The sequence below is a fragment of the Danio aesculapii genome, chromosome 3 (genome assembly GCF_903798145.1).
Source record: "Danio aesculapii chromosome 3, fDanAes4.1, whole genome shotgun sequence".
NCBI lineage: Eukaryota > Metazoa > Chordata > Actinopteri > Cypriniformes > Danionidae > Danio > Danio aesculapii.
In genome coordinates this window covers 38710167-38726753 of record NC_079437.1, presented here as the reverse complement: position 1 = coordinate 38726753, position 16587 = coordinate 38710167, and the positions used below count along the sequence as shown (strand labels likewise).

Below are 16587 nucleotides of genomic sequence, written 5' to 3'. Positions count from 1 at the left end.
GATTTTGTTACAGTGAATAAAAATATGTGCTATTTTTACAGGCAGTGGTTGGTAGTTTTAGAGTGATAAATTTGACTACAAATAGTCTTGTCCATCAAAAACATTTGAAACATGCTTTACACAAATATTTACAAATCTGCACACCCTGCTCCTCCTGATAATGTGCAATTAACACCAGTTAGCACAGACAAACACAGACAGTTGTGAAAAAGCTTGTTTTTTTTGGGAAATGTTTACTCCTGTTCGTGTTCTTCACCCTCCCCCCTCTTTGTCCCTCGCCTGCTGTCCTTTAACGCGTCCTCCCATTGATAGTCTCTCCGCGGTTCCCACAGCACAATAGCCATTAACGCCCCGCCTACTGGGCGTAACCAAAGCTGTGGGCAGTTTATAAAAGCCCCTCCGAGTGACAATGAGGAGACTCTCAGCGCTACTATGCAGCAGTCGGATGACACGCTTGTTTTTTAGATTAGGCTTTTGGTGGGAGGTTTAGATTAATGCTGTGTATACAAAAAAATAGAGTTTAATAAACATGTTGAAAACATATCGAGGAAAAGTTGTGGTCTCTCTTGCGGGAGCCACGGTCACCTGTCTGGGGTTTCTGTTGTTTCTGTCGCAGCATCAGCGGATTCAGGCGGACGGGATGCAGAACGAGAGCGAGGTCGGGCTGCGCTCTCTTCAGAGTCTGGGAGATTCAGAGACTGATGATGGAGCTCAGCCAGAGCAGAATGCAAAGAAAGGATTCTCTGCCTATTTTTCCAAGCTGACCCGCAGCAGGAGGGAAGCGGATAAGCCCAGCGAGGCGCTCGGAGCGGCGACAGACGCGCCGCCTGCGGAGGACATCAGCGCGGATGACATCTTCATCGCAGTGAAGACCACTAAAAAGTTTCACCGGTCCAGACTAGATCTACTGCTCGACACCTGGATCTCCAGAAACATGCGACAGGTATACACTGTTACAAATTTGTTTGTATAACGTGTTGCACATTTTGATTAGCTTAGTTTTATTTTTTTTATTTCTAATGGAAAATCGTCTGCGTTAGAAAAAAAAACAGTTTTAGTTATTATGAATCTATGCATATTCACTTTTCAAGTGTTTAAAAAGTGAAGACTTTGGTTTTACACCGCCTCCTTGTAACACTTATTCCTCTTACACACTTTTTCTAAAAATGAAGTTGCTTTACCTGTGGAAATTAAGGTTTTGTGTTGAAGACAACTGGATTAGTGTTGTTCCTATAGAGACAAAATAACTTTTGTTTTTATTTAGCATAAACAGTACCACAAACCCATTAAAATGTGTTTTTGTAGTTATTAGATGATCAAAGTACCTTTAGATTATCCCAGAATATTACAAACAAAAATAAAATTCACAGATTCACAGTCTCTCTATGCTGTCTATGGCAATGGCTGTATTGCTCACAGGGTGGCTGTAAGTCCCCCCTGCTCCCCTCCTGCTCCATTGTTTGGGGTGTCCCCGTGAATACTTCAGGCCTAAGGATGCATCACAGCAGCAGCTTCAGAGCTGTCCCCTTCTCAGTGCTAACAAAGCGTCTTTCTGAAGGGGGAGAGAAAAGCTTTGCCAGCCCCTTGTCTCCCACTCTCCATAGGAACCGGGGATCTGGAGCAGAGGCTGGGTCAAGCTACCCAAGTGGTGGGAAAAGAGTCTTCGTTATGGAGATGCTGGGGGGCACAAAGGGACAGCATCTATAGGCAAGGAAAGGCTTTTCAGCAGCATGCCGAGTGACTCAGTATGAAAATACAGCTCTGAAAAATAGGCCTCTTTTGCAGACAGCACAAAAGCACTCTCTGCACCTCGACAGCAGCAAGCGCAGAGCAGTCAAAGTGATTTTGCTCACCATCTAGAGTAGTCGCTTATACTTTTTTACAAAAGTCAGTTTAATTTGCCTCGGGGCTCTGTCACAATCAGTTTCCTTCACACCTTAAACACGATGGGGTTTCATTATTGCTATTTAAATGTGGCTCAGCCATAGCAGCACTTTTATATTCTTGCAGCAACTGAGCATATAGAACATTATGTTTGTGACAATTGTGTGAATATGAAAGCATGTGGTATGCAAGAATTTACATCAGATGTCTTTAGCACACATTAAGTGAGCTCAGATTTGTTTTTTGCTGTTCAGATAAACTGATACAGCCACCCTATATGCTTCAGAGCAAGATTGGAAAACTAATACTGAGTTTGTTCAGTACAGGAGTTGATAGAAGTTAACCCACAGAAGAGAGAGTTAACAGCAGGGATTAATAGCAGCAGCTGGTGGGGAGCAGTGCAGACATAAAAGACCACTGCAGCCTAGAATACAAGGGGGAGTTTCTGGAGAATGAGTGCCAGGTGGCTGGGTCTCAAAGAACAAAAGATGGCTCTAATGCCAGCTATACGAACCCTCAGATTCTCAACATGTGGACATGGAAGGCTGCTCTCAAATTATTTCAACATTCATCCATGCAACACCTGAGTACATTGTTAAATTCCAGTTATTGTCATCTGAACGGCCGGGGATTATCCCAAGGACTCCAGTGTACTGTTTGGCCACTTGCCACAATGGCTGGCACCAAACAAGTGTTTCGCTGGGCCAGGAATTGTTAGACCCACAGCATGGGAACTTTGTCACATATGTCAAGTGAGATGATGCGTGACTGATATTGTGAACATGTTAATATGGGTTAGAAAGTTGTGCAAGAAGGATCTTTTCAACCTCCTCACCTATATCAGGTGCTGGCCTGACGGGTGATGTATTGGACTGTTTACATGTAAACACCGAGAGTAGATCCAATCTGTGCATGCTGTTGACACTCATGGCAGCCTGTGGCTCATCTTGGTGGGAAACTGTCTTGTCTTTGTTTAGAGTTGGTCACAGTCAGCTAGAAGCTCTCATACTCTTGTCAATACACTGTAATTATCATCATTATTATTATTGTTGTTGTTTTTTAAATGAATCCCTATAGCTGTTCCTGCATGAGTACTTGTTTCTGATTATTAAATGCATGCTTTGTAATTGTCTTGACTTGATGAGTCAGGACTCTTGAATAGTGTTATTCTTTTCAGTCTGATCTGCTCCGTTTTGAATGCTACAGCTTCTGGCTTCCGCTGTTTCTCTTAATTTCCCCCCTGGAACAATACAGCTTCCCCAGTGAGAGAAATTCACAACAATGAGAGAACAGCCTGTGCTGCGGCCCGCGGCTATAGTATCCGGTGTCCAGTTACACAGACAGCTACCAAATACCAGTCAGATCAAATGCACACTTGTAGAAGAAGCATGGCCAAGCTCATTACTTCTGTCTGTGAAATGTAGCTGCGTAATTACTCACCTTTGTCAAAGTAGATTTTTTTTCTAGGGTGAACACAAGCTGGTAGAAGCTGTGAGGATCTGTTGTGGCATGAGTCAAGTGCAAGAATTTGGTCTCTAACTGGCACTGGTAGCAAAATTAGGCATGTGTGGTGTTTAATAGAGGGAGTAACATCTCTCTACATCCTTCCCGGGTAGAATGAGACAGACAGACAGGCTCCAGGCTTCGCCTGCCCTATATGCTACACCTTCCTTTGGTGGGGTGGGAACCCCTAGCAATCTTTGCCCACTCATCCGATCTCCAAACAACCAAATGAAAACCCCCATCCTTTTTTTGTGTGCCGGGAAAGCTGGGAAAAGTGCATTTTGAAAAAAAAAAAAAGCCCTGACATTTATGAAAGAGACCACAAAAGGGTCATTTTGGCTCACAAGATCTTCAATAAAAGGGAAACTGAGAAACAAAGCCATGTGCCACGAGAGGCCTCTCTTTAGTTAACCACTGCAGCTGTATGCAAATTGAGGCAAACATATTTAGGATTTACCCAGTGAGGTCTTTACCCACTCCTCATTGTCTCGATGCAAAGGGACAGTGGGAGCAGGGCTGGGGGCGATTGGCCACACACACACACACATTTCCAATGCACTAATCAGTTCTGAGGTTTCTCTCCCTGTCAGTGCCCAGCCATCCTTGGCAGCTGCCCGCGTGATTAGTCTGCCCTTTCAGCGGAACTCTGCGCAAATAGCGCCAGCCTCTGATCCTCCACCCGTCCCAACCGCCAGCCCTCCCTGAACAAACAGAGGCATTGGGCCTTGGCCCCAGAGTGCTGCGCTAAACATCTGCTCAGAGTTTGTTCTGCAAACCAATCAAACATTATCTGGCAATGTTTGAACGGTCAAAACTGTGACTGTGGAAAGCATTTGAAAAGCAACAAAAAAATGAATCCACTGTTGAGATAAAGATCAAAAGCAGCTGAAGATTATAAGAGAACATTTTTGTAGTGTAGGTGTACATGTTCAAGGCCAGTTGGGCGTGGGTAGGTTGACCTGTTCAGACACGTGGCTGTGATAAAGCGGCGGGTGGCAGGTGCTGTCTCACCTGAGGTGGAAAGCAAACAGGTTTACGGCAGTGCATGGCCAGGGGCACGCCGCCTTTTCATCAGTCTGTCTGAGGCGTGTGGTGTCTTTCTCTCAATGATTCCTTTGAGCTGGGGCTGCCGCCTCGCACCTGCTCTGTCTTATCTTCCACAATGCACTCCTAATCCCACCCCGTCTATTTTAATGTTAACAAAGCCTTGAGGGGTCAGACGTCAGTGAATGCATATTCACTGTGGTGAATATGTATTCATTATTCTGAGTATGTCTGGGAGAATGGGACCTGGTGCTTCTTTCTTTTTTCCAAATGACTTGGCCATTCTTTCTTTGGGACATTTTAACATGTTTGAAGTGGATAAAGGGTCGAGGAAAGGAAAGACTTGGGAGGTGTTCAGGGGCAATGGAATGGGGGTGGGGGGTAGTGGGGGTAAGTGGGGTGGTCTGCTCCCCGCTTTGTTCTGGGCATGGGATGCTTTGGGGTGCGGAGCAGTTGCCATGGAGAAATTGACAACAAGAACAAGAGGCCTTTATTTTGGGGGGTAGAGTTTGGCTTGTTTAAGTTGCTGAGTTTTCCATGGCGTAAAACCCAGACAATGGTTCCTAATCAAGCCGCTTGGGATAAATAGCTCTTGAAGACACATGATTCCAGTTTGGAACTCGTCGGTTCCTGTTTCGTCTTTGCTATGGTGCAGTGATTCATTGATGAACTTGTATGACTTTGCTAAAAGAGCTAACCAGGCTTTCTCTTTGTTTTCACAGACATACATCTTCACAGATGGCGAGGATGAGGAGCTGAAGAAGAAAATTGGTGAGTCCAGCTTCCTCAAGCGAAAGTCACAAGGCTAGAAAGAAGCAGCCATTCCTTCCTTGATATGTGCATAGTTTGGACGCAGCCTCCTAATCCTCTTAAAAAATCTTGTGCTTAGCTAAAGGGGGGCTGGCATCTTTGGGGAAAGATGGTATTAAGTCACCTGACCTCTCAGATAACGGGCATTTCTCAAGTGAGATTCATAAGTGGAGCATTACATGATCATTGACAGAACCTGTCCTCTTGTCCACACAGGAAGCCATGCTATCAACACCAACTGCTCTGCTGCCCATAGCCGCCAGGCTTTGTCCTGCAAGATGGCTGTTGAATATGACAAGTTCATTGAGTCTGGAAAAAAGTAAGCATGCATGATTAATGCTACATCATAAGTACTTGTTTTAGCATCAAAACGAATCACATTGGATGTTCTAATGATATCTTTTCCGGGATTAGGTGGTTCTGTCATGTGGATGATGATAACTATGTGAACACAAAGACACTTGTGAAGTTGCTGTCCAACTACCCTCACACTCAGGACATGTATATTGGCAAACCTAGCCTGGACAGGCCAATAGAGGCTACAGAAAGACTTGGGGACAACAAAATGGTAAGAATACCAAAACATTTTTACATGTATTGGTTTTAAAAATGAAAAGGATCACTGAGAATAGAAACTAATGTTTTTGTTTTTTTATTGCAGAGACCTGTGAATTTCTGGTTTGCCACTGGAGGAGCAGGCTTCTGTATCAGTCATGGTCTAGCATTGAAGATGAGTCCATGGGCAAGGTGCAAAAACCATTCAACTATTGTGATGTTAGTTTTAACATATTAGCAGACTTTGTTGACTTTCTTCATTCTTTATATGACAGTGGTGGCCATTTCATGAACACTGCCGAGAAGATTCGTCTTCCTGATGACTGTACCATTGGCTATATCATTGAGTCAGTTCTTGGGGTCCCTTTGACCAGAAGCAGCTTGTTCCACTCACACTTAGAGAACCTGCAACAGGTGTCCAAATCAGAAGTACACAAACAGGTAAGAAACTTCAATGAAAAAACTGACACAAGTGCATGGTTAAGTGAAATACTATCGTATCTTGTATAATATGGTTTAGTCGTGCTAATGCAGTATTTTATACAATTTCATTTAGATTACATTAAGTTACGGAATGTTTGAAAACAAGAGGAATATCATCAACATGAAAGGGGCTTTCTCTGTTGAGGAGGACCCATCCAGGTAAGACCGTTTCTGAACACTACCATATGCCAACTTACTGCAGACTTTAGCTACAAATTGTTCCAATAAGCATTTGCCATTTGTGTAGTTATTTACAAAGTAACTAGTTACAATAATTAAATGACTTTTTCTGCTGAAAAATTAAAGTAACGGGTTACTTTTTTATTTTTAGGTCATTTAATTACAGTTATTTATGATGTACTTGTCTTAAATATTGTACATGAATTTACCTGTTCTATAAAAGTCAATTCAGAAAAGCAGAATAATTGTATTTTTTTAGTTATGCAAATATATATTCTGCAGAATAATTCTATTTTCAGATATATTTATAAAGACAATTACGAACGCTCAGGAAATTATTCTTCTGAGAAATGATTTCATGACAATACAAGGTCAAAATAATTGTGCATTATTTATAGGGTAACCGCAGGGTCCTAAAGTCTTAAAATGTCTTAGATTTCAAAAACACAATTTTAGGCCTTAACAAGTCTTAAATTCACTGAAATATTGTCTTGCAGGCCTTAAATGATTTTTTAAAAGGGTCTTCATTTTCTTTCGTTTATGTAAAGCTTCCCAGTCGATCCAAAACACATCCAATCACCAACAACACATCTCAATAAAACTTTAGCAAAACTACTCATAACTAATTTTAAGTTAAGTTTTGTTGAACAAAAATGTGTATACAACTAAAGTCTGCTTGTTTTGACACATTATTTAAAATATATAGCTAATGACTAATTTTTTCTGCTGGGCCATTAAAAATCCTTAACGTCTAGCCCTATATAAGTCTGAAATTTCATTCTTCAGGGTCTTAAAAGGGTCTTAAAAAGTCTTAAATTTGACTTGGTGATCCCTGCAGAAAACCTGTATTTAATAATTGAGTAATTGTGCATATACTTTAGTCTGATATTTTGCATTATAACTTCAAATTTCAAGAAGTTTATATTTGTTTAATTATTTAAAAAAAAAAATCGAAAGGTCCTGTTTTGAATTTAAAGAATTATTTAATTTCCATTGTCTTGGTTTTCAGATTTATCAGAATTTTGACTTTTGAGTCAAATAATTAAGTTTAAAGTTACTTTTCACACAAAATAGTAAGTAATGTGATTTAAATACAATTGAATGATGTAATAAGTATTTAATTAGCATTTTGAGGTAACACCCAACACTGGCCTGAAGACCTGGTTTAGGTGTGCTTGATCAGTGTTGTAAATTTGTAACTTTGGACGCCCCATTTCTAGATGATGTACACTGTAAAATATTTGACTTTAAATGTACAGTAAACTACTGCCTAATCATTGCATTACTTTCCCAGGAAAGTACCGTATGTAAATTCACAGTAAATTACTGTGAGGTTCTTCATAGTTCTGTAAATATTTCTAAATATTAAAAAAATGCCTGTACTTGCATAAAAGTTAATGTGTATACATTTTTTATGTTGAATAACATATTAATATTATTAAATTCCTATAACTAACGTGCAAAATATATGTCAATTTTTACAGTAATTTGCTGTAATCATGATGCCAGCCTTAATTTCACAATAAAATTCTGAATACATAAAATTTAACAGTTAAATTCTGCAAAAAAAAAAAATTACAATAACATGTTGTGAAATTCTGAGACTTTATCACAGTGTATGGATGTTGAATACATGTACAAATTTAACCTCCATTTTTTTATATTCTCTTTTAGATTCAAGTCAGTGCACTGTCTGCTGTATCCAGACACTCCTTGGTGCCCTCCTCAGGTTGCCTATTAAGGCGACCGGCTCCTCTGTTGTATCCTCGTCCCTCACTGCCTCGGTATCTGAAAGGCATGAGGGACCAGTGTGGTATTGGGCTGTGTGACCGCTGCGTTTACTCTGCAGTGGCGCACGGCCTTTCGCGGTTATTCTGGGCTGCTGTGCGGCCCGCCTTTAAACAGTTCCTTCCTGCCTGGTGCCTGAGCTTCCTGTCCGACTCAGACACGACGCAGGGCCCGGCTTTCAGAAGGACGCTTTCGTCGCCAAGCTTCGCATGCAATCAACTGTGCTTTACGTCATTACTGTTGCTTGTATCCCATTTGCAATTCTCATAGAATGTAACTTTCTAGTATACCCAAGCCTTTTGCCAGCTTTATACGCTTAGTTTTAAAATTCCAATTAGCAGATACTTTATATTGTTTATTTCTCTCTCCAAATGTCATTCACAACGTTGTTTTTATCCCTCAGGTATGATTTAAGGATTGATATATATATATTTTTTTAAATATTCGGAGAAAATCAGTAACATGGGTGCTTTAATCATCTAAACCAGTGTTTCTCAACCACGTTCCTGGAGGACCACCAGCACAGTTTCCATGTCTCCTTAACCAAACACACCTGATTCAGATCATCAGCTCATTAGCAGAGACTGAAAGACCTGTAATGGCTGTGACGGACAAAGGAGACATCTAAAACAAGCAGTGTTGGTGGGCCTCCAGGAACGTGGTTGAGAAACACTGCTCTAAAGGACTCCGGACACAATTAATGAAATGAAGGTCCGTTTTATTTGTGAATTTCTTTCTTTAATGTCAGTGTTATTATAATTATTGTTGCTGTTTAGTTGATTTTGATGGTTTGTGCTGGCAATAGGCAAATATTCCGAACATGCTGGCAGGTTATTTTAATCTGCAGTATATGAAGATTGAGCACTTTTCTCCCTGAAATCTGGGCATTTTATTGTGATTTGATTTTATATCCTAAAGTTGTGTGAAAAAAAATGTATCAAGTGCCCTAAATTTTAAGATCTTTATATTATTTAATGCCAATGCATTCACACAATCTTTGCAGATATATATGAAGAGATTTTTGGCATGATTTATTATAATATTTTATTCTTAGCTTTTGCTTAAATATGTACCTTTTGCTTAAAGAAGTGGGAGTTGCACAGCTTGGTTTAAAGAAACTGTTGGTTGCTCAAGTAAAGCATCTCTTAGCAGTGGCATTTACTGTTGTGAATTGGCGCCAGGGCCACTGTCAACACTGTCAGTGTACATTGTTAAAACAGATGGCAGCTAAAGTTGAAGACGTGTTTATAGCACAGATCTGAATTCTCTGATCCCTTTTGCACAGAGTGGTCTGGCCTAGAGCCACAGTTTCACAGTTGGACATCACTATGCCAACTATACAAAACTTGCTAAGTGAGTGCTTGACATGAGCAACAACAGTGATCCTAACAGAGGTTCGGTTTCTCTTTGGGAATGACCCATATTGGGTGAGCTTGTATATCTTATTTTAAAGCAGTATTTGTGTACTGTGCTATTTGAAAACAACTGTATTTGTACATAATTGTTTAGATATTATATGCATTTCGGTCACCTGTGGATCAGACCTGGTTCTGATGATTCCTATCGTGTTTTTTAATGCTCTGAATTTCACTAAAGGCTGTAATTTATATTCCAGTATCTGGAGTCATTGTTCAAATGTTGTCATCTCAGGGATCACAGTCCTGATGTTGTTACCATGGGCTGCCTTGCTAATTCAGCTTTTGAATAAAGCAGCATATTTGCTAAGAAACTTTACTGAATTGTTGTCTATTTTCATGTTGGACACAGCACTTGCATATTTTATCAGCGTAGAACACAAAAACAGTCATAAGTGTCAATTTTTGGAATCTGAGATTTATATATCGCTGATAAACGGTTTGTTAGGATGGATAATATGTGGTCAACAATATTGATCAACTAAAATCTGAAATATTGGTTTTCTAAAATGTTACGTATTAAGAAAATTGCTTTTAATTAAGTCAAATGAAGTGCTTATACTGTAAAACCCAATAGGTTAAGGTAACTCAAACCATTTGAGGAAACCGATTGCAACAAACCATTTATGTCCAAAAACAAATCTTGTAATGAGTACTGTGAACTTACTCCATTTGAGTAAATGTAGCAATTTGAGCACAGTAAAGCCCAATAAATGAAGAGAACTCAAACCAACGGAGTACTGAAAAATGCAATAAGTTAAGGCAACTCAAACTGTTTGAGGAAACCAATTGCTACAAACCATTTGAGTTAAACTAATCTATGAGTACTGTGAACTTACTCCATTTAAATTGAAGTAATGAGCTATTTAATTAACTTATTATCTTCAACACTGAGTTCAAAACTCTTTTTAAATGAGTAGAATTCCCTTCAATTAACTTTGAGTTAACTACACTCATTTCATTTGGTAAAGTTGACTGTTGGGTTTTACAGTGTAGCAATGCACATTCCCTATCAAATATTAAGTGTTGATATATTTAGGGTAGGAAATTTTCAAAAATGGTCTTCATGGTAAAATTGCTGGGTCCCAACACAAATCGATTAAGTTAACTTAGTGTTTTTTTACAAATGTAAATTGATTGAACATAAAACAGAAAAACCTTAAGAATTGTGTTGTTTCAACTGTTTAATTCAACTGAATTCATCTTTATTTGTATAGCGCTTTTACAATATGGATTGTGTCAAAGCAGCTTCACATATAAGATAATTATGCTAATTTTAATACATATTTAAGTATTTTTTTTTGAATGTTCATGATCTTTAGTTAGTTAGTGAACATGATCTTTAGTTAATTTTCTAATGATTTTTGTTATGAAAGAAAAATCAATCATTTTGACCAATACAATATATTTTGCAACCCAGCAGTTTTAAGATGCACTCTTTTTTATGAATGTACTGTATATATTTATTTATTACTGTGTTTTGCTTAGAACAATCAATCTTCTTTTCTATATTTTTATCTTAATGTAATATCTACATTTTAAATAGTTTTATTTCACAACTAAAAATACCAACTGAGCTTATAACTAAATCTACATCTGATTTGACGGCTAAACTGACCGTTGAATTGCTGCCGACTCTGGTACTTTACTAATGGCGTGTTCATATTAGCATGGATGTAAAAATTGTGTTCAAATTAATGTCAAAATATGAACTGGGCGACACGGTGACTCAGTGGTTACCACTGTTGCCTCACAGGAAGAAGGTCGCTGGTTCGAGTCCCGGCTGGGTCATTTGGCATGTGTGGAGTTTGCATGTTCTCCCCATGTTCACTTGGGTTTCGTCCGGGAACTCCGGTTTCCCCCACAGTACAAATATGCGCTATAGGTGGATTGAATAAGCTAAAATTGGTAGTAGTGTGTGTGTGTGTGAAAGAGTGTGTATGGATGTTTCCCAGTATTGGGTTGCAGCTAGAAGGGCAAAACATATGCTGGATAAGTTGGTGGTTCATTCCGCCGTGGTGACCCCTGATGAATAAAGGGACTGAGCCGAAAAGAAAGTGAATGAATGAATGTTTTTAAAACATTTAAAACAGTTTCTGAAACTGCTTTCAAATCTGCTTTACTAATGGCATGTTATACTGATCCATGATTGGGGAAAGGTGACACATTGGCACACGTAGTAAATACATTAAAGTATTATTTGTTAGACCCTCACCATAGACCATGTTAGACCTCATGCTTTATATAATTTTTTAGAAAGGACTTTATTATTTATTTATTTATTGGTTAAGTCCATCCATGCATACATCATTAGACTGGTTTTGTGGTCCAGGCTAATATTTCAGATTTCTGAACACAATTCTGTCATTACTCATTTACTCTCCAAACCATTTTTTACTGATACATTTTTTATATGTTAGTCTGTCACTGAAATCTATCATATGATTCAACTGAGAGAGAAAAAATCATATTTTATAATGCTTTTTTGACATGACATCATCATTTTTTACTGAATGGAAGAACGCATCATGATTTAAAAACATTTCCCTCCAATTGCTCAAATTAATGAAAGCCAAACAGAATATTCGCTAAACTATCCTTTTCAACAATATCCAAGACAAACAGAGAAAAGGACACACACTTACTACATCGCAACACACAGACAACTTGCATCAATCACTTGGAGTAAAATCATTGCCAGACCGCAGAGGTTCAGAGGCCAGTGTCTCTTACTCTGTCAAAATTGTTGTGAACTGTTACTGAAGCGTGCAAACCAAACAAACTCTGCCCCTCGTGGGTTTCAAGCGCTGGCACTGACCCGTTGTGTGTTGCTCGCTGAATTAATGAAACACACTTGAAAGTTTAGTCTCACTCACTCATAATTTATTATTCTACGACGACTGCCATGGGAAAGAACATTTCCTCACTACCGGACCTTTCAACACACCATTATAGTCACGTCATCCGAGGCCTAGAACATATAGGGGGAACTGAGAGTGAGGTAAGATTTGTCACCTCATTCATTTAGCAAACTGCGAACATGTGGAAATGGCTCCATTACATTAAAATATTCTCATGTAAGAATGCAACCCAGGCTCATACTGAAAACGTACCTCTACAAACATTTCTGGAGACCGCAAAATACGTCCTAGGAGGTTTTTTTTTTGCAGATTTTATTTTCGGAAATCCACGAAAGGCCGCTGTGTAAATGTGATGTACATTTACTTCATGCAATAAGATATTATTGTACATTTATTTCTTCAGATTTATATAAAACTGTTTAATGTAATTTTTCTATTATTGTTAAAATATCTACTTGTTTATCGGCACTTTAAGTGAACAGAAGTAAGTATTATGTGCATTGCTAAAAAAAAAGAAAGTTTTTTTGTCACCGTACCTGCGTCATGACGTTACTGTACGTACCAGTAACAGGCGCGCCCGTGATGCTCTTCATACATACTAAGTGGAGAGTACTACATATGCTTTTTGAGATCTCAAATCTCTCTCGCGAGTGCCATTTGCGCCTGTTCTTGCGTAAATCCACCAGAGGCTGCTGTTGACGGACTGTTTGACTAACTGAATGACTGACTGACTGACTGACCGACCAATCGACTAGCCCACCCTCCTCCTAAACCCAACCTATTTTATCGATTGACCCGCCCACCCACTTCTCTAAACCCAACCAACAGTTTTCAAGAGCAATCCAGAAAAAGAAAAGCCCTCGTCTAACTGTTACCACGTTTTCAGATTTTACCACATTCTCACCCTGTTATTTACTTGTTTATTTTATTTTTTGGATTCTGTTTTTGTTTTACCTGCTTTCTAGAACCGTTCTTCATCAGACTCAAACCCTGTTGTCATGGTCAACTCCTCTCTGCGTCTCAAGTCTGCCGATGTACATAGTGAGCTAACAGGACAAACTGGTTACAGCGGGAAAGCTGTTCATATGGAGGTAAGCGGTCAGCTGGTAAGCGCAAAAAGGAATGGCATCATACCGCCCCGTAGCATTCGTTTAAAAATTGAAATGCGGCCATACGTACTTCTGGCTACATAATTTGCGGTACGTATATAGGACATAGAATATAGAAACGTATATAGAAACGTATATAGGACTATGTTTTCAGATTGAGCCTGTGTAGCAAGAATGTTAGCTGTTTTAATATAGGCTAGCTGTTGCAATATAAACGATTAGAATTTATTTTAGCTGGTAAGTTAGTAAATGTATGGCCTTGTATAATTATAAAAGTGAAATCTTGATTGCTTGTGACTTTTATAAAGTAAATGTCAGCATGAACAACACAGTTTTACAACAAAAAAGTAACCATTTTATCTTTTGGCAAATTCATTTAAGATTTGCACGATTTCTCATGATTAAGAGCAAGATAAGCATGAAGGCTCACCCCTGTACATGTGCAACTAATTTTTGACAGTTCGCTGTGCTACAATCATTGCCGTTTTCACATTTTGATTCCACAAAATAAAATCTTTTTGTTGAAGTGCTTTTTTATGAATAGTTTTTTAGTAACAATTTACTTGAAGGGGGTGTTCATAAGACAGTGATCTGGACATCTTATAACAACCACCATTAAGTGTCGTTCATGCAGTTATGTTATTTTACATGCAGTGGTGACAATATTTGAGATATTTTTGTAATGACAACTTGCGGTAACCAAATACATTGAAACCTGTCAGCGTCTTTGTCATGACAACTTGACATTACCAAGACAACATAACTTGTCATTACTTTACTGTCATGAGGTCGTTTTAATTGTGTTCTGAATATTTTTTTAAGGTTTATATTATCATTATAAAATTTATTAAAAAAAATATATATATTACTATTATAAAAGTTTTTTTTTCCTTCACTTTTATCAATTGGTGAAGTTTGTTCCTTGCCACTATCGCCACTGGCTTGCATGGTTTGGGACTCGTGGAGTTGCTCAGTGTTTGGACTTTCTGCAGTGAAAATTAAACCACACTGAACTGAACTAAACTGAACTTCAACTCTGAACTGACAGTTTTAATTTCCTTGAACTTCTATGTTAAGCTGCTTTGACACAATCTACAGTGTAAACGCGCTACAGAAATAAAGATGAATAGAAGGTGTAGGTTAAGTTATGCTGTCTTGATAATGTCAAGCTGCCATGAAGTGTCATGAAGTAGTGATCTTCTGTCTGTATGGAATTACAATCAACTTGTTTTTTGGTTTCATTACTTCTAAAAATCTGTGTATTAATAAGTATATTCATTCATTCATTTTCCTTCAGCTTAGTCCATTTATTTATGAGCAGTCACCACAGTGGAATGAACCGCCAACTTATCCAACATATGTTTTACACAGTGGATGCCCTTCCAACTGCAACCCATCACTGGGAAACACCCATACACTCTCTCATTCACACACACGCACACGCACACACACACACGGTACACTGAATGAACACAATTCATTCACGTTGTCCCAACACAAATTGATTACGTTAACTTGCCACTTTTAACAAATGTATGTGGATTGAACATAAAGAAATTAAGTTGTCCCAATAAAATCTCAAGGATTGTGTTGTTTCAGCTCATTTTAATTAAGTATTTTGAACAAGTAAAAAAAATATTTTGAGTGAACGGCCAATTTTTTTGGAGCTCCCTTACGAAACCCATGCAAACACAGGGAGAACTTGCAAACTCCACACAGAAATGCCAACTGACCCAACTGGGTCTCGAACCAGCAACCTTCTTGCTGTGAGGCCACAGTGCTAACCACTGAGCCACCAGTATATTTATATGTTAGCCAAAAAAAATAAATAAATCTCAAGGGGTCTAATGATATAACGAATATTTAAATGAATAAAGGCATCAAGCTAAAAGCAATAATAAGACCTTCTGTTTAGGTAATACGGTGAAAACGTCCTTGCTCTGTTAAACAGCTCTTGGGAAATATTAGAAAATAAATTACAATTTGACAGAGGGGCTGTGTGTGTTAGCCTGGATTTCTTTCTTTGGCTAAATTATTACATTACCAAGACTTGCACTGCTTCAAATCAAAGAATTCCCCACAAAAACGGGAGGTCAGCTACACAGACATTGTAAATGTTTTTGCAAGAAGATACAAATCCTTTTATTCCTGCAACATTAATAACAGGCTGAGGTCGTATTTTAAGAACTCGACCACAAACATCAATTCCACACACCCCAATGACACGATTTAATGCACTTTTCAAACCGCCGCTTTTCTGCATTCCACTCAGATCACAAAGATCTTACAACAAACATAATCATGTTTTTATTAAGTCACATCTGTGCCTGTTTTAATGGTGTGAGAGTTTATATTCATAAGCCACGACTGCCTGGCTTTTCCCATGAGTCTGAGGGCAGAGAGCGGATTTCTGCATTCTTTAGGTTAAGTCTGAGGAACGGATCGCTCCAGAAAACACCCAAAAGACTTCCTTCGGTGATCCTGAATCATATTTCTTAGACTTCACACAGTCCATATGTCATAAATGTGGCTGCGGATGTCAGGAATCATGTCTGGAGGAGCCCAAGCATCAGACACATTTGGGCATGTGTTTGCTCCCACTGCCCTGTAATAAACCAAACCCTATGATTATGGGTGCTGATCTCGAAGTCTGCATTCCAGGAAGCCCAACATCTTTTTTGTTTAAGCTGAATGCCACATTTACATTGGAGATTGAGTTATGCAAAGCACTCTCTTCAGGGCAGTCAGCCAGATATCCAGCCTGGAGGAAAGATAACTGCCTAAATACTGCTGAGATAGTTATCAGTTAAAAGAAACCGGGTGCCTTTAAGTCATCCGTACACAAAACACTACGCCATTAGTGCGGCGTATAAACAAAAGCACCTGTATCATAACTGAAACTGCGTGCTTACACTTACGAAAAAGAAGTTTATTCAAGTGTGCTATTAGTATGCT

General features: G+C 38.9%; 1 protein-coding gene across 1 annotated transcript; it reads left to right on the top strand.

Annotated features, from left to right (window-relative positions):
- Positions 1–430: 430 nt before the first annotated feature.
- Positions 431–9316, top strand: lfng (LFNG O-fucosylpeptide 3-beta-N-acetylglucosaminyltransferase). The gene is made up of 8 exons (XM_056453944.1): positions 431–943; positions 5154–5202; positions 5458–5560; positions 5656–5809; positions 5903–5988; positions 6072–6237; positions 6353–6438; positions 8134–9316. Exons 1-8 carry the CDS (start codon positions 530–532, stop codon positions 8198–8200), a joined length of 1125 nt encoding a protein of 374 aa, XP_056309919.1. The 5' UTR covers positions 431–529; the 3' UTR covers positions 8201–9316.
- Positions 9317–16587: the final 7271 nt, after the last annotated feature.

Bases quoted from the DNA above. Each gene is read 5' to 3' on its own strand.
- lfng (XM_056453944.1), top strand. From the start codon at position 530: ATGTTGAAAACATATCGAGGAAAAGTTGTGGTCTCTCTTGCGGGAGCC. The intron at 5,810-5,902 runs GTAAGAATACCA...TTTTTATTGCAG, and splicing joins GACTTGGGGACAACAAAATG to AGACCTGTGAATTTCTGGTT. The intron at 6,238-6,352 runs GTAAGAAACTTC...AATTTCATTTAG, and splicing joins AATCAGAAGTACACAAACAG to ATTACATTAAGTTACGGAAT.